The sequence below is a fragment of the Platalea leucorodia genome, assembly GCF_965183815.1.
Source record: "Platalea leucorodia genome assembly, chromosome: 5".
NCBI classification, from domain to species: Eukaryota; Metazoa; Chordata; class Aves; order Pelecaniformes; family Threskiornithidae; genus Platalea; species Platalea leucorodia.
The window spans coordinates 67,250,189-67,276,055 of NC_138827.1; the positions used below are offsets into that span (position 1 = coordinate 67,250,189).

Consider the following 25,867-nt stretch of genomic DNA (forward strand, 5'->3'; position numbering starts at 1 on the left):
TGGTGTCATTGGGATACGGATATCCTGTACATTGCCTTTCTCCTGACTGAAGTGGACAATGGCTTACCATGAACAAAGTGGGTACGGTTTCTGAGCCAATCTGTACAGCTTTAACAAGTGTTTTGCTATTTTGGGGGGGTTTTAGGCCTTAATGAATTACGCTTAGATACATACTGAAGTTCTAACAGCAGCGTCTACTGTACATTTTCTTTCCCTTGCCTGCCAAAGGAGGAGAATCAGATTTTCTAAACATAAGTTAAGTAACTTCCCGTGCATTTACAAAGGATTAAGAACTCTTAACTCTGCGTGTGTGAAAACAGATTGCTCCATCACTCTATACCTCGAATAAGAGCAGAAAGCACATGGCTGCATGCTTCTCTTGTGACCAAATGCAATAAAGTTTAACTAGAAAGAAATATTGACCTGCACAAGGACAAGCTGAAGTATTTGAAAGAGCATTATTGAACTGTGTGCACTTTGTCCGTGCACTTTGCAAGCCTTTAAGCAAACATCCTTGTTAATTTTTTTCTGCCCTTCAGACTTGCAAAATATAGTCTGTCTTATTTCAGGCAGAAGCTAGAGGCATAGTCTTACTCCAGGAATAAAATACTTTTAATCCTACAGTGATTATTACACCATGCAGTTAACAGCACCCACAAGCAGGAAAAAGAACGTGTGAGTACGAAGGGCAAGATAATAAGGACTATTACTCTAATACTTACTACTAGCTTCTCTAGTACCAAGTACTTGAGAAAGATGTGAATGTAGAGTACAACACAATATATCCCTGGAGAACCTGAAAATAGGTCAATCTTGAGGCAGATGATAAAGCATTATCATCTCCACAGTGCTAGATTTAAAAAAAGCTAGATCTGTTAGTTGCATTCTTCTCTAGCAGAAATAATCTTTACTCTGAACTATTTCAGGTTTGTTTGTAATCTTGTATTGTTTCAAAGTTGAGAAGAGCCTATGACTTGGTATTGACTCAGTAATATCTGCTAGTTTTTAATACTAAAAAGCAGTAGAAATTATTGTTTTAAATGAGTCTGGAATTGCCTGTTCGTTTCTGTTACAGAATGTTTGGTTTCTTTATGAAGCTTTACCTGCAAATTGTGATCCTTTGTAGCTTGAGTTTAAATATATGCTTTGAAAACTAGTTGTGTAGGAAGCTCTGAAAGAAGCCTCTGTCCAGCGGGAGAGGAGTGTAACACTCTGACGTGAAAAGATGCAATCTTTGACAGTGACCACTGAGGGAACACTCAGCCAACTGATGAAGGAAATGAGGTAGCTCTGCGAGCCTGGGACATATACACCATATACTTTGTAGAAGCAAAGACAACAGTAACTGTAGTATTTTAAAACTACTAGATATGAACCTACTTCTTCTTTTGGAATTTCTGAGAGACAGTTTTCTCATGAAAGAAACAGAAAATAGTTTAAATTGAAGGGACTGTGTTCACTCTATCCTTTTTCCTTTACCAAGATTCAATTTTCAATCCCCGATCATCAGCGCTCAGTTTAAGAAAACTCTTTGGAAAATAAAAGCAATTAAATATTCCAGAGAAAAATAATAAAATATCTAATGTGCAATATATGTTGCCTTCTACAGGCAGGGTGGATATCTCAACTACCTAGTAAGCAAAGTAGTGCAACAAGCAAGTAAAGAGTGGTAGGTATCTTCAATCATTCTACCTTTGGTTGCTGAGCCTTGAATTCCACAGGGTCTTAGAAAACTCAGAACTTGCCAAAATGTGAACACCCGAGTAAGGGAAACCAGTGAAACCATCAAATGGTAAATTGTGAAGGGCCTTCTTCAGTCAAAAAAAGAGTGTTCTTTATCCATTAAGTACACTACACAATACCATTCACAATTCTTTTTCGTTATACCTACAGGGGTGAATCAGTGTAACTACGTTTTCAAGTCAGTATTCTAACACTTTTCTAAATAAGTGGCAGTGAAGGAGGTAAACATTCCTAAAAATAAAAACTGGTAATCTGACTTTAGCATTGACATTTTGGTAGCTCCTATTAAAGAGGCACAACACTTACCCTAATGCTACCAATTCTGATACACGTAACAAAGCCTGTAGTTTTACCTCACCACATTCTAATTCCCACATGGGAATAACTAATTATTACTACTAATAATTCTAATTCCCATAGGGGAATAACATGGTAATAACATAACTGGGGACACCCCACAAAGGTATTTCTCTAGGAAAACCTCTAGTTCAAAGGGGGATCAGTTCAGGGAAATCGTAGTGAATGAGCACGGCATTCTTCCAAAGATCAATTCATCAAGCAAGCATATCTTAAATACATGTAATAAGAAGCAGTCCTGTATAAAATACTCAGTTGAAGCACTTTTCAAGACTAAACGCAGAATATTAAAAGTATTGCATTTATTTGTGACCACTCTTATACCTCGTGTTCTCACCTACAGGTTGCTGCCACAGAAGGCCATCATCTCAGATTCAGTATGGTAAAAAGATGACTGAGAAGGTAAAATCATTTGCTTTCTGTTGCTCAGCAAGCCAATACACAAAACTGCTACATCACCAATGCTGGTCCTGGGCTGAGGTTGTAAGACCACAACTTCAGTTGTTGTGTCTTAAGTTACCACCATGGATGGTAAAGAAAAATCAGTTCGCTAAGGACAGAGCTATAGGGTTATTGAATGGCTTTTACCACACTTGTTTGCTTCCTCCTCAATGCTATTTGTTTGTGCTTCATGGTATTTTCCATCCCATTAGTATGGAAAACCTTCGTCTACAGGATCCACGTTAAACATAGCACATCGAGATGCCCACAAACTGAATAACACAGGACAAATAAATTTTTATGCAAATTTATTCATTAGCTTTAACAACAGTAATACATAAATCAATACTATGTCCAGCATAAGGTTGTATAATAAAATATGCTATTCTGGTAAGATTGATTTCTAGTGCGTACATTTTAAGGGCAGTTTTCATCCAAATTGGATACATTTAAAAATAATAAATAAATACAAGGCCAAAAATGCTTACTTAATGAAAGTCCTGCTACATAAGACTTCAGGCTCCACATTGCTTCAAAGCACTAGTCAGTACAGGTGTCTGTGTACATCTTAAAGACTTATACACGCATGGGTTGTGCTCAAGCAGCATACATTTTTTGACATCTGACTCAGACCAATACATACTAGATTTCCAATTTAGACATCCTTATTCCTCTTAAAGCTAGCATCCACCTATCTTTTCTCTTTTAGGATTGTCTTGCCTTCCAGCTGTGTATCTACACATATGAATCCTAGCAACATTATGTGTACGAAATACAAAGGTCCAGCCCCCTCCCAATATTACTTTTTTGGCTTGAGATCCAGACTGCACTATCTAGTGGAACTATTTATGAAACAAATTGCTACTCAATTCAAATAAGACTACATTGCTCTTGGAAAAAAAAAAAAAAAAGACTTTGGGAACAGACAGGAACATGGTATGCTCCCAGCTCTGCTATGTTTTTGGAGCTCTCTAGACTTCAGTAGTACATCCTCTCTGGGATGTCTGGTGCTTAGTGCTACAGCATTAAGCTTTAGGCACACTGGGTTCCATAGGCTATAGGCAGCCCACAAGAAGGTGCATTTTCAGCTTTCTTTCCCTGATGGCCAGTGAGTCCAATATAGGCAGTGGCATTCAGATGTCCATCAAAGTGCAGTATAGAGGCATTCATGGACATTTAGGCTACCTTTATTTATATTCAGCAATATTAAAATCTGGTCCCAATTTAGATTAGATACACATGAGAACACATATTTGGCAAATCAGAAGTATTCTATTTACTAGTGTACTTATACTATATAGGCTATCCTTTGGGCATATTTATTCTACAAATCTAGATAAGCTTGTTTTATTGTCTTCTGACTTTTAAGTTCTGCTGATGGCAAAATTCCCTTTTCCTTAAGAAGTTACACCCAGGATTGAGTCACAAATTTTAAAACTACTCTAATTTACTTGTTTTACTTTATTATATCAAAACAAAACCCAAAAGCTTGGTTGAAGTATAAACACTTAGAAACCTAGTGAAAACATCCCTGAGAAACTTTCAGTAACATAGCAGTAATGATTAGTTTTGGTCCATTAGAGGAGAAAAATTGTTACATCCAGTTATTGAATACTGAGGGCTACAAGTACATTGGTTGTACATGGGGTTCCCATTCATTCACTCGCACTCCTCTTAGGAAACATTGTATCCGAGACAAAAGCCACTAGAGGTTTTTTACATTCTATTTAGTTCGATATACAATATAATCATTACAAATTTTAATATGAATGGCCTAGATTCAGCCCTGGTGTAATGCCTTTAATGTCAATGGAGTTCACAGACTTACATTCCAGGGTTGAAATCTGGCAACATAGATGACTGTGTGAAGGATAGTACCTAAAATAAAAGAAACAAACAAACAAAAAACACTTAAAAGTTAGAGAGAATACCTTTCACAAGTTGCCGACGTCTGCTTTTGCATACTACTTCTTTTGCAAACAAACATTTTGCAAAGATTTAAGTTTAGAAGTCATACTGTCATGCCACAGGAAAACTCAGAACACCACCGGGTTCAACTCTACTGAGAAAGCAAAGTGCATAGACTAGCTCCCACAAAAGTGCACATGGGGTTAATGACTATGGAAGTACTGTGTTAGTACACGTGCAGGGTTAAAAAAAGCAAGAACTTCTTGAAAATCAGAGGGATATATCATTCTTCATTGCTCTGAAGATGCTTTAGAGGGCCACACAGTCCAACATCTCATTGTTTTAGCGGTATTTTAGAAAAAACTAAATCAAAATTCACATACGTGTAAAGCGGATAAATGCAAGTAATCCCCTTTTTGACTTCTTTTGCCTGGAATACTAATAATTTTCCAATACATCAGGCTTTCATCGGGTTTCTGCAAACAATAGCATTCAAAAATAAACTAAAGCTGCTTGTACTCTGAGGCAAAAACTAAGTTAGCCCTAGACTATCTTTCTGTACCAGTACTCCTGACCTTAGCACTTCCTGCTACATCTAACCTGAGCAGACCTGTCATTTCCCATTAAAAAAGCGATGCTTTATAATGTTACAGCAATAGCTTCTGCTAAAATGAGACTATGTTTTACTTTATGAAGTGCAACAGAAGTGTAATACAATATCTTGTACCTAACACTCATCTAATTTGTAAGGAAACATGCAAAAAAATAGAAAGGTGTTTCTGTAAAGTTAAACGAAAACAGATAGAATACTAAAAAGGTATTTTGCGAAAACATTGGAACTTAGAAGTCCGCTTCAGGAATCCAAGAAGGATGTTCATACCAATTTGAGAAGATAGGGGGGCGGAACTGTTCGTGTAAGGGAAAAACAGGAAAAAAACAAAACCAAATACTGTACATCAAGTTATCCTGAAACAACTAAGAAAACCCTAGTTTTGCTCAATAAGCACAAGAATTGTTTGGAATTCATGAACAAATTGAGTAGGTATAACCACTAAACAGTATCACTGTGGGGGTAAGCGACAGAAATTCAACATTACTTTTGTGACCAGATACTAGATGTATGACTTGTGGGGATCCTTTGAAACACCAGGTGTCAGGATCAACTAGGTTGTCCTCTGCCAAACATGAAACATTTTTACAGGGTCACTGTAAGACGAATTTTAGCTCTCTTGGGACAGCTTCCTCAAACAGCCAAGTTATGCATTCAACTCTACAGAAACACCTTAGACAGGGCCACAAAGGGCAGTATATGTGTTTAACCATGATATCTGTGTAGCAAGTTAGTAAGAGAAGTGGATCCTTTCAGACAGTAGATGTATTACCAGGTGGTGAACTGTCAGAAACTGCTTTGGGATCAGGAGTGCAACAAACAAAAAGTTGTCTTCCCAAGCTTTTTTGGGCAAATCTGAAGTACATTATGTGGCCCATTGCAACAAAAGACACAGAGATAAGCACCAATAAGCCAAAAGCTTCAGGGTTTGGGGCCAAGATGACCATGATGAAGTGCAGCAAATCAAGAAGATAATTCATGGAGTTTTGGACACCGTTTATGATGCCTCTTTCCGATTCTACCACATTTTCTTGGAGCAGCTGTGTGACAGTCAAATCGAAGGACCAAAGGCCTATGGAGAGAATAAACAGTTATCCATACAACTGGGCTTCTCATGGTAAGCTTTCATTACTGGCACAACTCAATTCATACTTGCAAACACTCACTTCTACCAAAAACACGCAGGACAAGCTACCCTCTTGTCAAACTAGAACAGATTTCACACTGACAGTCAAGAGCTATTTACTTTCCCTTTACTAATATTTCCTGAAATAATACATACAAGCTTGACACATTAACTTGCCTGTCACATCTTGCTTCAACACGCCTATGAAGTTAACAATGTTTTGCTCATCTGTTCCTTATTTAAATAGCTGTTCTACAGCTATTTACAGCATACATTAGCTACAACTGCTAAATTTTGCATGTTTGCAAAAAAATCAAACATGTTTTAAACTATGCAGAATACATAATTTACAAGTCTCAGTTGACACGAGCTTCTACACTGTTTTAGTTTTTGATGATTTAACAATTCAGTTTTAGAAATTTATCTTGCAAACAAACTTAATACATGTGAATCAAGTATTTTCTTCCTCCAAAATTCAGCAAAAGTTGCAGAAATTAAGAGTACAAAAATTCTACAGATGAGAATTACTGTTCATTACATTTATGTGTTTGACTGCCTCTTCTGTTGACAGATACTAATACTACACTAACCAGCAATTCCTCAAAAAAATTAAGCTGTCATCCAAATCAAAGTTTCTGTTCTAAACTCCTTTACTGGTCACAAGTTTAAAGGTTAGACAATTTATTTAATAAATGGATTAATTCAGTAAAATGCTAAGTTTGAAGGTTTTCATAGCAGATCTGTTTAGGTCTGTTTCCTATTAACAAATGGTTTTATTTGGTTGTGAAGGAAGATCATTTAGAGATGAGCATTCCAAAAAACAAGTTACATTCATCTCCAAATGTGGTAACTTTTTTCCTGCTAGTGATATATGATACGCAAGAAATTAGTACCGCAGTCTCTGCACTGGCAATACTACTGCAAGATCATTTCATTTTTATGTGAAGTGTAACAAATTAGCCTTAGAAATGTGATACAACACTTCAACTGTAGCCTACAATTCTCAACTCAAATTTGTACTTCGTTGACAGGCGCTGTAATTTCTAGAATTAAAAGCAGTCAATAGATCAAATTTTAATAGAGACATAATACTCACCAACTCTAGCAGCAATGACTCCTGCAAACAGGAGACTAACAGAGATTAAAGGCACAGGCTCAGGACTCATCTCTGGGTCGCTGTTAGCAGAAGTAGTAGACCCGTTTAACAAGATGGGCATTCCAGTTGCAAAAACCATTTCAGGCTTATCTTCTGGAGATGCTATAGTAGGTAATGGTTCACTTTCAAACAGCCTGGCACTGATGTCAGCAAATGGGGAAACAGTCAAATCCAGAGGACTTCCAGGCATGAATACGGAGATGGCACATAAGACCAGACAAGCAAACTGTGCAACTCCAGAAATAAGGCCCGTGCGAACCAGGCCACATTTGCGACGAAGCCAAGTGAAAGCTACTGTTCCCATGATGCCGGTGACTGCTGAGGCACCCATCAGGAGGCTTAGCACAGAGCCACTCAAACCCTGAGTGTATGCATAGCCTGTAGTAATACAATCAAAGCCCAGAACAGTCATATACAGAAATGCAAGACCCATGCCTGCAAGAAACACTGGCTGGTTGTAGTATGCAACCCATCCATCACGAAACGTGATGAAAGGTTCAGCAATCCGGGCAGCGCAGCTCACTTCCTTCTCCTGTTGGGGCTCAAAGCCAGTCACATCTTTCTCAACAATTAACTGCACTCCTTCAGTGGGTTTCACGTCACTCTCTGTAAACAGAAATGTAACTGTTAGATACACCCCTGCCTGGAAAGTGCAGGGTGTAAACTGCAAGACAATGGTTTGCAGTTAGTAAGCTCACTGCTGCAGAAGTGCATCAGTTAAATTCTGCAATCAACCTTCCTCCGATTACTTAAATGTTTTAAAGTGTCCTTAAATCCCACCTGTATAGTAAGATCAAATCAAGTTTATCCCTATCAATTTAAACTCCTGTTTATTTAATTAAACTGTGGTAGGAAAAAGCATATCCTGCTTCTTTTCAATAGACTTGTGACTGAATGCTCCATTTCCATAAAGAAATTATTTGCTTAATGAGTGCCCACGTTAGTTGGCATTCTAACATAGCCTTGTATGTTTAAATGCACTAATCACAGAAAGCAGAGAATACTTAAACATCTGTCAATATCTCATATCATGGTAGAAGAACCAAGGCAGAGATGCTTGCTGAAGCCTACCGAAGCCAAAAGCTTTCACAACTTGACTTAAAAAAAAAAAACCTCAGACCATGCTTTTCTACAATTCCATTTTCACTCTAATATGGGAGAAAGGTACTTCCACTGGCCACAAACAAAAATCTGAAAACCCCACAGCAGTATATAGATTAGTCATGTGGATAGAAACTACACAAATGTTTGGATGCTGGAGCACTGTTTTTACACTGTCAAGTTTGAAACAAACTCCACACACAGCGAGACACATGACGTATCTCTGCAACTTTTAAAAATGCAAGTCTTCTACTGAAATCAGAATACTGCAAGAGCAAAGATTAAGAGAGGTTTCCTGCATATTGACATTGGCTAAATGCTTCATTCTTCAGGAGCATTCAAGAGCCAGTTTCAAAGCTATAGAGCCTTCTAAGCTCTTTATCTTGCTCCCCTCCCCTAGGCTGCCATCAGCCTAGTCCAACAGCTTACTGGACCAGCTATTACCACAATGGATCTGCTGACTGGGACGAAGATATGTCTCTTCAGCACTTTTAATAGCAGCCTCCTATCTCACTATATATTGAGCAAAGAACAGATTGGTAGCTAGCTTAAAAAAAAAAAGGAACAGGAATTCTTTATAATCTTTCTTTAAAAAAAAAAAACACAACATGTTGTAGCTGGGAGCCCATAGCTTGAGCTTTCAGGAGTATTCACATACTGCTATCTTAAAAATGGGAAAATGCTTAAGTTTTGTATTCCAGTATCTGACATTTCAAATACTTCATAATAAAAAGTCTGCTTCTGAAACAATTTTAATTTCTGATATTAAGACTATCTAAAGTAATGTTAATATCAATTTTAAGGTTGCTTATAGTCGTTACACTGCAAATCCCAGTTGTTCAGCTTAGCCAAGGAAGCAGAGTAGGTCAAAGCAGATTTTTTTTTCTCCACCATTTCCTGCAGTATGTGGAACTCACTGAAGCATGTGAGACTGGAAATATTGCCACCTATTCTACAGCCTCCTGAAAGCCTATTAATACTATGCGTAAGTAGAGAGGAGTTAGCAAGAAAGAGTCCTCCATAGGCTGTTCTGCTTGTAGACACTACAGAGCAAAGGGCACCTTATTAGCTATGGTATAGATGGATAGGAGCATTCGTCGCAATCAACCCTAAGTAACAGGGCAGACTTACTCTAAAGGATTAATTAAGAGGAGAGAATTCCTTCTTTGGCTGCACTTTATGGGATTCCTCAAATAGCTGCGCAAAGTATTGTTACTGAGATTAGAGTCTCTGGTATCTATATCCAAAACCTGAAACCTTCAAGCTACTGAGTAGAAAGCTATACAGCCTAAAAGCAGCATCTGTGGAAGACAAAAGTCAACACTTCGGTTTGACTGATACAGCGAATATACTGTGAATCTGAACAGTTCCTTTCGCGTTTTCAATACCTTTCTTTACATTCAGCTGTTTCAGTTCCGATTCTTCAACTTTTGCAGATTTGAGAGCCAGAGTAGGGGTTTTCTGATAAACCTTCCAGAGCAGCAGATATTCCACGCACATCGACATCAGGTTCCAGCCAGAAATGAATCCACAGCCAATCATCGGTGAGCCAAATGTCATTATCTGACCAACTGCCATTGGGGCCAAGATATTGGTCAACTGATCAATTCTTCTTATTGTGGCATTCATATCTGTCAGAAATTATTTGATGATATGAAGTAATTGCTGAACACTTACAGTGAAATATTCAGTAACATAATTGGGGATTGGACATGTATACACATCAAGCTACGAAGTCTTGCTCCAACTGTAAGTGGTTCCAGAAGGAGCAGGAGTTAAAGACTGCTAACCAGAGGCACCTTTAGAGTGTTCCAATGTTTAAGTTTACTGGGACCAACCAAGGTGTTCGTAAGCCAAATCCCTACCCCTGCCAATTGTGCCTGCATGAGGTCTTTCAGGTTTCACATGCTGGGTTTACAGTAGAAGTGTACTCCTGCAGGTAAAACTGTTAGTCATGAGACCAGATTACCCTTACATCCTAGTGACGTTATGGACTCCTAAGCCTATCTATCTCTGTAACATTCAAACCTGGCATGCGCAACTCCAGACATTAAGAGGAATCTCATATGGTGGAATTCTTCCCTGTAAAGATAATTTTAGCAACTACTATCTCCCAATACTGGACCCTGTATTTCTTAATCTCCTCCATTTACTTCTAATAACTGGTGACTACTTCTTAATCTCCTCCATTTACTTCTAATAACTGGTGACTACTTCTTAATCTCCTCCATTTACTTCTAATAACTGGTGACTACTTCTTAATCTCCTCCATTTACTTCTAATAACTGGTGACCACAGTACCCATTGTGATAGCGGCAGACCTTTGAAATGGCTTTAAAATTTCCTTATAGAGTCACATTGCCTACAACTGCCATCAACCATTCTCAGAACTTATTGAGCAAAGTCCTCACTCCTTTCTGTTCCACACTTTGATGTTTATGGTCAAAACACAGACCATTCTTAGCATGAATGCATCTCCCATTTGCTGGTAGGGGATGACTCACCTCCCCAGTCTAACCAGCTTTAGTGTCATTACACCCTCTGGGCTCCTGTAAGTTTCCAATTAATAGTGGCAATATCCCACCCCTAAAAGTCGCTAGACGCTCAATGGTTTTGCACATAAGGGCTTCAAGCTGCTTAGAAGTACATCCCAAACCCAATTTAGAGTCCTATTATGAAATTAGACCTTTTAAAGGGCAAGTGAAACTGTATACCAGTATGAAGCTGCTTTTCTGAATCTGTAGAGAATTCCTCCTTTCCATTCAAAGAACTGTTTACGTTATTCTATTTAGAATTCAAAGTCAATTCAATATGAACTATTTGACTGATGGTTAACTAAGATGAGTAAGTTAAACACTCGCATTATCTTTGGCTTTAGAAATTCCAAGAATTAAGCTTTGTTTTTTGAGTTATTTGAAGAAGGCTAGTATTTCCACTCAGGAAAGGTACAAAGTAAAAGTGAATGGAAAAATGAATCAAGGACAATGAAGAAGAGGAAGCCAAGGAAATTTTTTATTTCCCTATTCCACTAACTTACCTAACTAAGGCTCATCTTTGAAGAAAGGTAACAGTGCAGAGATGGACAACAGTATTTGCTGCAAACTCAATGCTGGCATTTAATTTTTTAAATTAAGGAACTTCAACAGTCTCCAAATTACATTATGATTAAACACAAACCTATTCAGCCTAGAAGAGATCCTTTAGATAGATCTGTTGAACTAAGGTGCTTAGTTCAGTGGTTTTTTGTTTTTAAATTAAGTTGCATGAGAATTTAGAGTAACCTCTTGCCTGAGTTTTCAGTACCAAATGTAAGCGGTCATCATTCTGTCTGAGACCATGAAGCAGTACAGAGGTAGGACTGCCTCCCATGCAGAAGTTCCCTGCAGGTGTGGTCTGTACCTTATCTCATGCATAGTAAGTAGTACAGGGACTGGGGAAATCATTTGCTGAATAAGATCTGACACAAGAAGAAAGGTTAATGAGAACCATTAGAACTTCAAAGCTTTTAAGGATAGATGATATTCTTCTACTTGTGATTCACATGTATAACAAAAGTTAACCTGTACTGCTGCTCTACAAAAGGCATGTCCTAGAAAGGCACTGCAAGGTCAAAATAAAAGACTATGGTGGAAAATTTCTATACTGGGAAATGAAAGCAAGACATTTTTAATGCATCTACTTAAGAACTAACCTCTCCTCGATGAGATAGGAAATAAGATTCTTTCATTGGAGATAAACATCAAGAATAAATCTGCAATATAGGATTCAAATCCCTAAAAGGACTCTGGCATGTAAACTGAACTTTATGGACAATTTAGGCAGCTTCATACAAAATTAGAGTTCAGAAGCTGAAATGCTGTCTAGGCCTGGAGGTATCTAAACTCCCCAAGCGTCAGACTTAAAACTTTAATCCCAGAGTTACTTTAGTGAGCTACAAATATCTTGGCAATGTTAAACTGCTCTGTGCCTCGTTTGCACTTCAGTATCAGTTCCTCTATCTGGGAGGGCTTAAGTCCCCTTACAGGGTTGATTCAGAGCCCACATAGCCTGCCCAAGTTCATCACAAAAAACGCTGCTTCCCACACTGTCTGTTACAATCAGAGCAGCAGCATAGCCAAAGATCAATCATACATCCCTTGGGGTGAATGGCCTTGCAGCTAGGAGTACCGCCCAGCAAAGGAGAATCAGGTTCAATGCATCCTTGGGGAGGAGCCCAAACAATCTCTCAAATCCAAGTACTGTCATGACCACCAAGCTGCGGTAGGATCTGAATGGGAACTCATTCTCTCTCCTAATAATGCCATGCCACTGTGCAAGAAAGGGGAAAAAGGAGGAAAAATATTTACTAGGCAAAAAAGATGATGAAGTCTGTAGTCTAATACCAAAAGGTATCAGATGGCAAAGGAATACAGAGCTTTCAGTTCCAACTGAAGAAAAGTCTTCACAGCTCTGAGTTAAGACATCTAATGCTAAAGAAGTGCAAGATTTCAAATATATCTGCATGCACAGCATTTCCTACTGGCAGTTTCCTGATCCACCTACTTTACTGTTTGGACTTCATTCTCATGTACCTCTTTCTTTGATCCCTATGTGAGGAGCCCAGTTACGCAACAGTTTTCTGTTTCATTCCAGGGACCTAAAAATAAAGTATTGCAACACTTGGCTCTAAGTGCCTGGAAGTTAAATAGCTTTTCTATTAAGCACTGGTTATTTGATTTAAGAGTGTGGTATATGTTTATTTGTTCAGCAAGAATAAAGTTTTCCTGACAAAGCTGCAGTAGGACTAAAAGGAGGACAAAACAAGTTTAGGGATGCCTAACTGAATTGTAATCACAACAGTAATTTCTAATCTCAGTAAGCATATCCCAGAGCAGGGAAGAGGAAAATAAAGGCTGCCCTTTTTACCTGCTGTTTTCTCCTAATATCTGGAACTCAAAGATGTACTGACCTCTGTGAAACTCTAGCCTGAAATCAAGCTTGGAAAGTAAGACATTTAAGGTAGTAAAAAGGCAACATCATTCACCTGCCAGCTTGCTTCTGTCTTCCCCTGCAACCACAACAATCCAGTCCCTTTGAATTGTGATCGCTGTGGCAGTGCTGGCCAAATTGGCAATATTTGCTATTGTGATAACCAGGATATAGCACATCGTCTAGAGAAATGGGGGGAAAAAGTTACAACATGAGCAAATTGATGAAGGGAGATCTTCACTTCTACCCTGTACAACCAGAAAAGACACTTTTACATTTGAATCCATACATTTTAGTGATATTCTTCAGACAAAACAAGACCAAGTCTACTTTACAATTCCTGACAGAAAACAATCACCTCTGTTTACCCCAATAGCTCTAAGTTTCATTTGCCAGTTTTATCTCACAGGAATGTCTAAACAGACTAGAGAAAAATAAAAATTCATCTGTCTCCCATGCTCCCCACAGTTTCTTTGTAAGTTAATTCCTTATTAACAAGTTCAAGCACTCACAAGAAGCCATCCATGGTATAAGGTCAAAAGCTGTGTCTTAAACAAGAAGACAATCATCAGGAGAATACCACACAGGATGACAGATGCATTCTGTACAACCAAGGATGTCTGGGCCACTGTTTTAAATCAAAACAGAGAACAACAGTTATGAACTTAAGAATGAGCTAACTATAAGCTTAAGGCGGTTATAATTAAGGAACATGCACAGATTCTTTAAAAAATTTGTATTTTCCTGTTCTCCCCCCAAAGTATAAGTGTTAAAACTATACTTCATATTAGATTTTGGATCTTCCATTGTCTTAGAGAAACAAATTAATGTCCGATGTAACTTCATAGCTCTTAACAATTCATAGCTCTTAATTTACACCCCAAGTAGGTCTTTTCTCAATCAAAACCCAAACTGTACCTGTTTAAATGCTGACATTATTTTTAAAGGGGTAAAAACAAGACTTAGCTTGAGTCTCTAAAATTCATCTTCAGCATACCATGGAAGTGATGCTATTTTGTAAACTCTTGGAAAGTAAAAATGTGTATGAAGAACTTGATGCCACATTATTTATAAAATGGACTAGAGCATACATATTTAAAATATGGCTAATGCAAGTGCAGTACATATTTACACTTAAGTGGAAGATGTTTGTATCCAGACAGAAGACAACAAATAATGCAAGTGTATGTTAGTATTAGACTATAAAGACCTTGGTCTGTAGTCCTTGCAGTTATGTTTTTTACCTTTTGCATTTCTGCACATCTGAACGTATCATACAGGTTTAGCCTGAGTAGTGGACATATTGTGACATAAAATTGTTTTCCTCCTGTCTTTGACACTATCTTTGTATAATCATTACCACCCTAAAACACTATTCCTCTTAACAAAACTGAGCAAGCCCCGTGCTCATATTTGACTTGAGGAGCTGACTCTAACAGCTTTATCTTTTTTACATTAATTTGATCCATCCTTAAGTAAATAACCAGCTCTAGGCATCTAACCTTTGAGCCTGGAGTTCTTGTCCACCCAGTCTCCAATAATGGCTCCCAGGAGAAGAACTGATCCCGCCACAACCAATCCATAGACTGCAGTCAGGAGCAAGCTGTTTCCATACAGTTCAACCAGGAATACAGACACAGCAAAATGCCACATACGATCTCCCTTCAAGAGTAACAGAGAGTACATACGCAACATTACTATTTGCACTTTGCAAGCACACAAGTTGACTATTTTACTAATGCCCTGACAAAAGTCTGTATTAAAAGAAAGGTTTGTTACACATGAAGGGGTGGCGTGTGGGTTTTTGGTTTTTGTTTGGTTGGCTTTGGGGGTTTCGGTTTTTTGTTTTGTTTTTTTTTTAATGACTACATCCTATCACCATTGATTTTATTGCAGTCTCACTAGGATAATCTGTCCTAATCAAGTGCAACATTATGGCTTGTAATACCACATCAAAAATCCCAGATATTTTCTATTATAATACTACAGAACAAAGTCTGTTACTATCCAACAAGCCTCAGAAAGCTGACAGATTCTCCAGCACAGATCAAATATTAACAACAGATTTATTGATAACCGATACTATTTAAATAACTTTTGAAGATGGCAATTTGCTCTTAAATGATCAAAGCTTAAATGCTGCTTTAAAACACAAAAGCCAGTCAAGTCAAAGCAAGTCACAATACAATTCGAGACAGACATGGGTAAATTAAGGAAGGTGTTGTCCTAAATGTTAACTGAAGTTGCTGAAGTCAATGGACTTAAGCTCTTTTTAATAATGTTAAGCATTGACATATTACTAAGAGGTAGAATATCACAACTAGTTTAACCTACTGTAAACCCACTGCTAGTTCAATCTACTTAGCCTATTGCTAATTTAACCTAGTGCTTAGAATACAAAATTTTCATGTTCTGATACCATTTACTACAGGTAAAAAAAAAAAGCCCAAAACGCTAAACATGTCCACAAGTGAAGTAATCTTCATACTATTCAAAATATTTTTAGGTTTGCTACCAAACAGACCTGTGGCTTGCTAATGAATACATCGACATTTTTATGTTGTCACATGATAGGAGTCATATCTCACTTTATTTTTAAACATTGCAAGAAATGCACTACAGAAAATGCTTTATGCAATCAATAACAAAGCAGATGAACAGAAATCATTCATACTATTCTAGGGCACACAGTTTGTTTAGTAAGGGTCCCTAATGTTAGTCTTTCATAAACCAAACACGAAACTGTTTCATTCTGCTGCCTTATGTTAAATAAGCAATTGCTGTCATACAGCATATAGTGCAAATTTCTAAGGACCTCAAATATTCTAAAGGGCTGGGGGAGGTGCAACATAAAAGCATTTTTAAAAAGCAAAGCCTGCCAAATCTAACATATCATATACCACAGCAATCAAGAGATACATAAAAAGCATGCTATATGGAGGGTCAAAATAACTGCAGTTTGATAAAAATCTTCAATGTAGCATACACACACAAAAAGAATTTGCCTTTTAATGTTACTGAAGTTCTCTGAAGGAGGTTTCTTTAAACATTGTAATGTTTAAACATTCATATTTGTTTCCTTAACCATAGGCAGAAAAATAATTACATACCAATCACGTGAGAACAAAATTTCACCTGTTCAAGGAAAAACTCTGGATATTTTGTATTTTTTCTAACTAAAACTGATGAAAAAAATGCAAATATAAGCATAAAATATAAGCTTAGATGTGCCCTCTCGAATATAATAAACTAATTTTCACTCTCCAGAGACACCTAAAGTCCTCTGTAAAATATGTTCCACTTGTATTCCACAGTTAGTAGAAGTATATAGAAAGTATTCCTGCAATGAAAACACAGGGACGGAATTTCCCAAGTCTAGCATTCACTTAATATGACCTGAGGTACCTCTTTACTGAATTTCACTTAAAATATATGCAGGTGGATTAACTAAGTTTTGATTAGCCTGGGTAACTGTTTATTAAGCTAGAAAAATAAGGCAAAAGAGTATTTTCACATTAAAATTTTGTAACAGAAGTTTGGTGGGTTTTTTTTCTTTATGCAGAGATGTTTCAGTAACTGAATTCTGACAAGATGAAAAAGGCATTTTTTAAAAAAATATGCGAAAGTCAATGGCAGCCACTACTGTCAGAGCAAAAAAACTGATCTCACTTGAAACTCACAGGAAGACTCCTTTGACTCCAGTAAGATCATGATTTCGCCATACAATTCATTTAAGGAGCTTCCGAACCCTGTTCAATCTTATCCAACACATTTACCCAGAGTATTTTGATCAGGCCAATCCACACAGATAATTTTTGGGGTAACTAAAGCTGTTCCAACCTGGAAACATGAGTTTCTTTCAAGAATTAAAAACCATAAAGAGCAAGCAAAGATAAATTAGTGTCACAGAAGAACAATAGTAGTGAATTACTGAGGTTTGAAGCAGTTACGTAATTTCAAGCTAAGATCTACTGAAATTTAAACAGTAAATATTGCCTTCAGAAGTGAGCAAAGCCTTGATCATATATACTGAATCCCACTTTAAAATGTCTCAAACTGTGTATATTTTAACTCCTTTAAATAAATAACTACAGCTGTTTAGCCTCACCATCCTTTTAAAGACGGTTCTTGCTCTTCTGTCATTATAATTACCCTTATAATCATCTCAGACTGAATGTATACAATCCCATTTCAGAACTGAAGCCCGCAAGCTAAGCAGTAGCCAGGCTACCCCCTACTGACAGGCCTCCTGAGGTCCGAGCGGCAGAGATAAGGCTGGGAAGCTGCAACTGACCTCCTGGCAAGCATTAGGTCTGGCACCAACAAGGCAAACTCAATTTCATTTTGTTCTTTCTTTACTGCCAAGTGATAGACAACAATGAATTAAAAACATAAAGGCAGTAGCATACAGTCTAAGACTCCAGTTCAGCAGTGCAATCCAGCCTATTAAGATCACCGAAGCAAAGCACACATTCAAATGCTCTACTGAACAAGAGCCTAAGACTTTGTTCAAATCTGAACATTTGTGGAGACATGACACATTTAATCATTTACAGCTTCCCTCTGTATTTGGGAATGGCTTAGTAACACAGAAACCAAATTAGCTCTCTCAATTACAGCAAAACCACATTTCTATCAGGTTTTATATTGTGGACATAGCCACTTTAGAACAAAGATGATACATTACTTTGAGGTCTGAAGATTGAAGTGCTTGTTTATTGTTCCTGTTAGCACAAACATTCAGACTACAGGAACACTAAAGCTTAGGAGATACAAAAGGTGCAGTCCTGCACTCCATTCTGTCAAAATAAGCTATGTTTCTGTTGTTTCAGCAGGTTTGGTTGGGGGTTTGTTGAGTCAAGACTTCCAGCACAAAAGAAAACACACTTGAATAAGGAGTATACTATTAAACTAAACACCTGAGTAGACATCTTGCAGTCTAATGTTTGTTAAAGTGTGCGACACCATTGTTTTCAAACTCTGCTTTGTCACCTTTACTCATGTACTCTGAGAGCAGTCCCGCTGCCGAGCTTTGAAGCACTCGTCAGGGAGGAGTAAGCAGGATTAGCTGAATTGTCACTTCGGCACTTTGTGGGCACTACGGACCAAAGCTGTTGCAGGTAACAACCCTGGCCTCTGAAAAGCAGCGAACCAAACAGAAACATCACCCCCCAGCTCCTTCCGTAATATTAATGACAGAATGGTTGGGGTTGGAAGGGACCTCTGGAGATCACCCGACACCCACCCTTAAAGATATTTGTAAGCATTGATAAGATCCCCTCTCAGTCTCCTCTTCTCCAGGCTAAACAGACCCAGCCCTCTCAGCCTTTCCTCATAAGAGAGATGCTCCAGTCCCCTAATCAGCCCTCCACTGGACTCTCTCCAGTAGTTCCTTGTCTTTCTTGAACCGGGGAGCCCAGAACTGGACACAGTACTCCAGATGCGGCCTCACCAGGGCAGAGTAGAGGGGGAGGATAACCTCCCTCGACCTGCTGGCCACTCTCTTCCTAATGCAAAAATTGCTAAAACACCGCACTTCTCCAAACAAGTGTTTGATACCACTCCAAGCCTTCTTCCATTAACAGAAACATCGATATGACCTTTCAGGTTAGTGAAAGCGAGGAGCTGCCGGAGTTAGGCATGCAATCTTGTAACTGTATATCAGCCATTTGTTCAATGCTATACAAGCACACATTAAACCAGTCCAAACACAGGACTAAAGACAAAACAGGGAATATTAGGGAGGAAACTTTCCACTTCTTTTTGAATCAAGCCATTGGATAAAGACTTAAGATTGTATTATAAAATACGTATATTCTTGATTTTATTATATGGAATAAAACCAGATTGTCTATTTTTAGTGCACATTTTAAGATTTGTTAGTATCTTTCAAGTGAATAAGAACTGGTGTAGTAAGTTACTTTAGTATAAAACGAAAGCATTTCAGAAGGCAAACATTTTGACAGAGAAAGAGCCATCTCCTGACACTCTCAACAGGTTTGCTAACGAGTGGCAGTAATGGGTCTGTTGTAACCGTGGAGTATTTCCCATTAGTAAGCGTAGCAAGTATACAGGTCCTTCAAATACACGTTGCAATGGACTGTCTTTCATTCTGCTATGGACTATGCTTCATTTCTTTCACTCAGAACTTACTCTATAAGGGGTCTCACTGGTTCTGTAGTTACTTAAAAGCATAAAAAGGTACAGAACCAGCCCCTCAGGAAACTGAGTACCGCACTACTCTGCACTAATGAAAACTGAATCTACCACAACATGTCATGTAAAGATTATGAAGACTTTTAACAGCAAGGTGTTGCAATGAGACCTCTGCCTTTGTGGCGGTGTGCTATTTTGTGTAGATTTTTTGGGAAGCACCAATAATGTTCAGGTAAGTCATAGCTAGATTAATAAAATCCTACTTCTACCAGGCCAGTATTTTACTTACCCAAGTGGACAGTGCATGTCCAAGATAAAGAAGAAACTTTGCAGATGTAAAATAGGCAACCACAGATCCTAAATGAGAAATAAGAAACAAATGCTAAAGGAGATTCGGGCACATCCACCACCTTTCGGTGCACACCGGGCGCCGCTCGCTCCCGGGGAGGAACCCAACGCGGTTTTCAGGGCGAAGCCGCCGCCGGGACACGCCGCGCTCCGGGGCGGCGGCTACCGCGCCCGGGGCCCACCACCCGCGGGCGGCACCGCGCGGCGGCCCCGCCGGGGCCTCTCGCTCGCCCCGCTCGCCCGCGCCCCCTCCGCGCCCGGCAACCGAGCGAGAGGCGGCCCGGCCGCCGCCTCCGCCGCCGCGCACTGACCGCAGCGCCGCCGCTCGCCCGCCGGCTCCGCTCCCCGCGCCATGCTGGCCCGCTCAGCCGCTGCCAGAGCCCGATGCCGAGAGGAGGGGGGGGGACGCGCGGCTTCGCTCCGTGTTGCCTTCCCCGACTTAGCTAGCACTGTAGCTGAAGTCGGAAAGCCTTAGCCTTATGCGCCGCGGGCGGCGGGGGACGCTCCGCCGCGGAGGGGCCGAGCGCCGTCCGACGCCCGGCTCGGTCTGCGGGGCCGCCACTGCCGGCGGCGCGGACGCTTCGGGCTGGGCGCTGCGCCGCGCACCGCCCTTTCTAGGCGGCTGCGGGCTGCGGGGCCCGCCCCCGCCCGCCCCGGGGGCAGCCCCCGGCCCGGCCCCGCCCGCGCCCCCGCCCGCCGGCCGCGGCGCGCCCCGGGCACCGCCGCCGCGCAGCCCCGCGGCCGCGACGGGCCGGCGGGCCGCCGGCCTCCGCAGCCGCCCCGGCTGCCGGCGGTCAGGTACCGGGACCCAAGCAACCACGGCCCCGCTTAAAAATCGTCCCAGCGTGCTCTCGGTATGGTGGGCCATGAGCCATCTTCGTTTGGTTTGCCTCTCTTCTATTGCCTTCTTGGTTTATGACCTTCTGAAAAACGTGAAATTCTTGAATATTCAAATACATCGAGAAGCTGGGGTTCTAAGGTCAGCACCAAATATCACAAGACTATGGCTTAAACACCTGGAAATGACAGTGCTCCCAATTCATAGCTTTCAAAAAAAACAAAACGGTACCAAAATTTAAGCTACTGAACTGAAAGAACCTGCTGTTCTAGTGACGATGGTGCGGCATTCGCTCATTTGACGCTGGCTCAAGCTGTCTGCTTCAGATCAAGTATCCGGTCCCTACCGTAAATACTTTTTTTGCACCCCGTGTGACCTATTTTTGGTATTGACCACCAGCAAAACCTACATTTTTATAGAACTTAAAAAACAGTCAAAACATACAGTAGGCCAGTTTCTTCAGGATACTATGAAAATAATTAAGAAGTATCTGCCCTTGTGCTTCAGAAAACATAATGATTGCTCTTGGTTGCCAGGGCTGAGATAATTTTTTCATTGTGTAACACGGCAAAGTTCCCTCCTATAATGTGTAAAATTGCTTTTGGTTGGTTTGGTTTTTTTTTTCTCCCAAGTATATAGGCCATCCCAGAAACAAATGCCTGACGTAACAGACCAATAACCTGTTCTGGTTCTGCCACTCCTGTGATCTTGTTCAAAGTATTTCTTGTATTAATTAGATGACTTTCTATGTATGAATCATGGGTTATCCTTTGCATAAAGGGAACTCTACCTTGGGAAAAAGTAATACGGAAATAAAAATTCATATAAACATAGGAAGCTGAAAATTACTATTTTAATGGGATTGGTTATGCTAGGTGAGTTAAGTGTGTCTTCCTGTGGTATGTTCCTTAGAAAATGCACAAAATCTTTTCTCAGATTGGCATCAAAAGTAGGGGAAATTTTCTTGATGGCTCGTCTTACAAAGCCTTACTGCTTAAACTGTATTCTTCTTTACTAACAGATAAAAAGAGAATTCTTTTTCCTAAAACTTAACCTTTTAAACACTATTAGCCCATATTAAATAAAGAACCTACAGTATATCAAAATCAACTGATACTTAGTTGGTTTTAAGTCTATTAACTGCCAGTGCTTGCACCTTTACAGTCTATTCCGCAAGTAGATGCACTGAATAATTCGGGTTTCTTCTGAAGTAAGGCTCTGATTAGCGTCTAAGTTACGCGTATCTTGGGCAGTAAGGCGGCACGCAATCTCGAGAAGCACTGTGAGATGCCTGCAGCGGTCCACGCAGGCCAACACATCTGACTTGCGTCTTTTCCACCCCTGCCCCTGGTGGCATTGCTGGCCACTGTTACAGTTTGGTTACTGGACTAGATGGATCTGGGGTCCGAGCTAGTCTGTAGGTACGGGATCCGAAAGAGATTTACTCTCCATACAGTAACACTAGGAACAGTTAACCAGAAAAAGCACTGCTGGTGAGACCTTTTTTTGTTACTAGGGAACAACTTGGATGAATTATAGTTTAAATAACCATTTCTGATGGAATACTTGCAGTGCTTTACACGCGTGCCTTGGATTATATAGCTGAAATCATCATCCTCGTTATTTTTTTCCTGTTGGGCAATGAGTCTTTTTTGTGATGTTTAAGGCGTGAGAAAAGGGCAAGAAAACTTACCTACCATCCTTTGAAATTTAAAAAGGAATAGTTCCCATATCTCTCTGAGATTTCTCAGACAGAAGTATGTATAGTCTGTCCAGTGTATACACAGTGAATCCAATGTGTCCAAGAGATACTGAATTTATCGGATGTTAGTGAAAGGTTGTATTGCATGCAATGTAAAGTTGATCTGCACACAATAAAGTCAGCCTGTCCAGAGTGCACAATGTATGACACAAACGATTTGCATCATGCAAATAAACCATGCAGTTCATGTGCTGTAGGTCATGCATGTCCCAGACATACCAGAGTCACAGTGCACGTAGAGTCAACCTGCACCAGTAGGTACAGTAGCTACCATCCAGAATGGTGTACCTGAAGGCAGCAACAGCACCTTTCCTAACAATTTGCCTGCTGAACGTCCAGAGGTCCTAGACATACAGCTAAAAGGCCATAGCTGATTTATGAAGCATTTGTCTACTTCCAAAAGCAGTGGAGTTGGCGGGTAGGGGAAATCCATAGTTTGTCTCCTGAATTTGCCACCACTTTGCTGCATGATCTTTCCCCAGATGCTTATTAAAATAAGTCTGTGCTCAGGTTTCTTTCCCTGTCAAACAGGGAGTAACAGAACATTCCTTACAAGACCGATGTTAAACCTAATACAGTAGCTTGAGCACTTTGATTTTTACATCTAAGATGCTGCTAAAAAAGTCCCAAATATTTTTATTAATACTCCAGTAAATCCGGATTCTATTAGATTGCTTTGTGAAGCCCTTGTGAATATTTTTAAAGAGGCAGCTCTTGTTTCAGGTTGGTTAGCTCACTGGAGTCTTTTCACCACAGTATTTACAGATTTCAGATGCATTTAGGGAGGTGTTTAATAGCTAGAAGCTGTATGAGAGGAGTTACCAGTTTTACTTGGTATAGACCCGACTCAGCAGTCTTACAGCAATAATTTACATAATGGGACAGCATACCAGCTGTGGACTTGAGCCCAGGTCTGACTAATTGTCACTGGCAGCGTGGAAGTGGAGACACAAAAGTGGGATTGTGGAGACACAAGATCCTTCTTTTGTCTGAACACAGGTGCCAAAAGATGTCTTTAGATTCAGAAAGTCTGCTTCCATACCGATGTTTACGTTTGCAAATAATAGCTTCTGAGTTTTCAGAGGTAAAGAGTTTCAATAGGATTTGCGTCTTCCTTCACAACAAGGGCAACCAGTATGTGCAGAAGCCCTGGATTATGTTAGCAAGTGTTGACCAAGTGTTGACCACAACAGCAAGCCAACCTTGCTATGCAGATAACCCTGGCTTTCCACCACTCCGGAATATCCATGTTTGTGGGCAACCCTATAGCCTCTTCTATTGCAAGGCCAGCCCTAGCCTCCTACTTAATAACTTGATGTTTCCTGTTCTTACCTACATCTGTGCTTTTCCTATGGGAAGGCTTAGTCATTTCTTTTATTACTGCTTTTCCAGATTATTAGATAGCACAATTTATCTTTGTTTTGTTTCTTTTTTCACATGAGGAAAACCCTTTTGGAATTTATATTTACTGCTATTGTAGCTGTCCCAAAGGCATTTTATTCTTAATAGAAATCGCCTAATTTTTTACAGCCTCTCATTGGAGATACACAGGAATTAACAAGATGTATTTATGTTCTAGTCTTCCTAGCCAAAGTTTTTCAGTGGATACATTCCTTATGCTTTATTAAAAATTTATTATTAACGTCGTCTCTCTAGTTATTATTTGAGTGAAGAAATGTAACTACTGGATTAGTTTTTTGGATTTTTAAGTTTCATACTAAAATCTAAAAATACTTCCATTTCATTCAAAAGACAGAAACATCCTTCAAAAGGTTTCTAATGAGGCAGCTGCCTATAAACGAAAAAAGTTATATTTAACTTGTCTGGCAACGAGGGCAACAATTCAACTACAAGATGTAAACAACTGAAATTTTTTTAATTATTCGTAAGCACATGACTATGATGCTAAGACCATTCAAAGATACACTTCCAGGAAAGACATGTCTTGAAAAATAAGAGAGGATATATTTTGGCTTTAAACAACTGCCCACATCAGTGGCAGGTTCTGTAAGCACTGTGCTTGTAATAGAGCTTCTGAATCTAGAGCAATAGCAATTTTACAAAATAATACCCACAAATGACATCACGGTTTAACCAAAGAGGTGTGAATAATAGTGAGACCTCTCATGTAAGCTCAGATCTTACATTCAGCTGAGACGTTTCATGGAGTTTAATTATCATGATGTTACCATTCTTCATTAAGATGCCCCTCTTGGTGTGCAAAGTGGTTTTTTACTCATTTACCTTACCCAAGGCCTAGCAAAACTGGAAAGAATATATACATAATTTGCCATCTTTTGACTGGTGAAGCACAGAAGCCTTTACTGAACTGACCCCTGCTATGACTGAGGCATGAAAAGCTGTGGCTTTGTTGCTCATAACTCCACACATTCAACTATCAGAACTACCATCTCCGTACCAGCTGGCACTCAAGAGTTCGGAGTTTGCAATGCACTTGCACAGGGAAACAGAGAGAGATGGGATAGAGAAAAGTCTCCCATGTTTTTTACGATTCCTGCTTCCTTTCAAAAGAGATGCTTTTTACCCCAAAACTGTTCATTTCACTTACGTGTAAGTAATCTGAATATCTATACATACTAACCCTCATTAAGTAAATGTCTACTCCCTCCCACTTTCTCTAAGACTCATAATGTTATGCTCCTATTGGATTTGTTTCAGACTTCAAAGTGACAGCTCCTGTCCCTCAGGGCTAGATGACAGACTGCAGTCATTTTAACCTGAAACAATCATCATTTTCATTATCAGAGCTAGACTCCTGGGACAAACTTTGGTAGGAAAACCATCCAGAACCTCTAGCAAATCCAGAATTCAGAGGTTTATTTAGAGAGGCTAGAATTATCTAGCTTACACAAAACTGCAGCTCTGGGGGCTGAACCAGCTCTGTGCTCACATGCCCAAACTAAGATGTTTGTAACTGAAAACTGATGGCCTAACCAGTGAGCAAAACAACTTGCTTAAAATCCTATGTTGTGTGACAACTTGTTTCAATAAGAGACTCCTTTTGTCCGATCTTTCTCAGTCATAAGAAAACACTGTACCTACAACACAAATAAGGAAAGCATCTTGTAGCAAATGAGAAAAAAAGTAATTAAAAGAAAGGAAAAACACCACATCTACTAGGAACAAGTGGATGTTTCACACCCAAATGTCAACAGTAGCAGGTCTGCGAACGCCCTGTATCATACTGAACATTCATTCTCAAGAGTGGGAATTACTGACTCGAATTGGAACACTGTGTGTTGAGGAAGAGACTGAAATGAGTCTGGAGGGTAAGATAACAGCCTATCTGCAATTTAAGCTCATTATGTTTGTTTTCTTCATTAGACTTACTG

General features: G+C 39.6%; 1 protein-coding gene across 1 annotated transcript; it reads right to left on the reverse strand.

Annotated features, from left to right (window-relative positions):
• Window positions 1–2,875: 2,875 nt before the first annotated feature.
• On the reverse strand, window positions 2,876–20,486 carry SLC40A1 (solute carrier family 40 member 1). The gene is made up of 8 exons (XM_082311718.1): window positions 20,226–20,486; window positions 19,856–19,923; window positions 14,913–15,072; window positions 13,923–14,038; window positions 13,466–13,592; window positions 9,831–10,073; window positions 7,282–7,947; window positions 2,876–6,131 (listed from the first exon to the last, which is right to left on the reverse strand). The coding sequence occupies exons 1-8, from the start codon at window positions 20,266–20,268 to the stop codon at window positions 5,812–5,814; spliced, it is 1,743 nt and encodes a 580-aa protein (XP_082167844.1). The 5' UTR covers window positions 20,269–20,486; the 3' UTR covers window positions 2,876–5,811.
• Window positions 20,487–25,867: the final 5,381 nt, after the last annotated feature.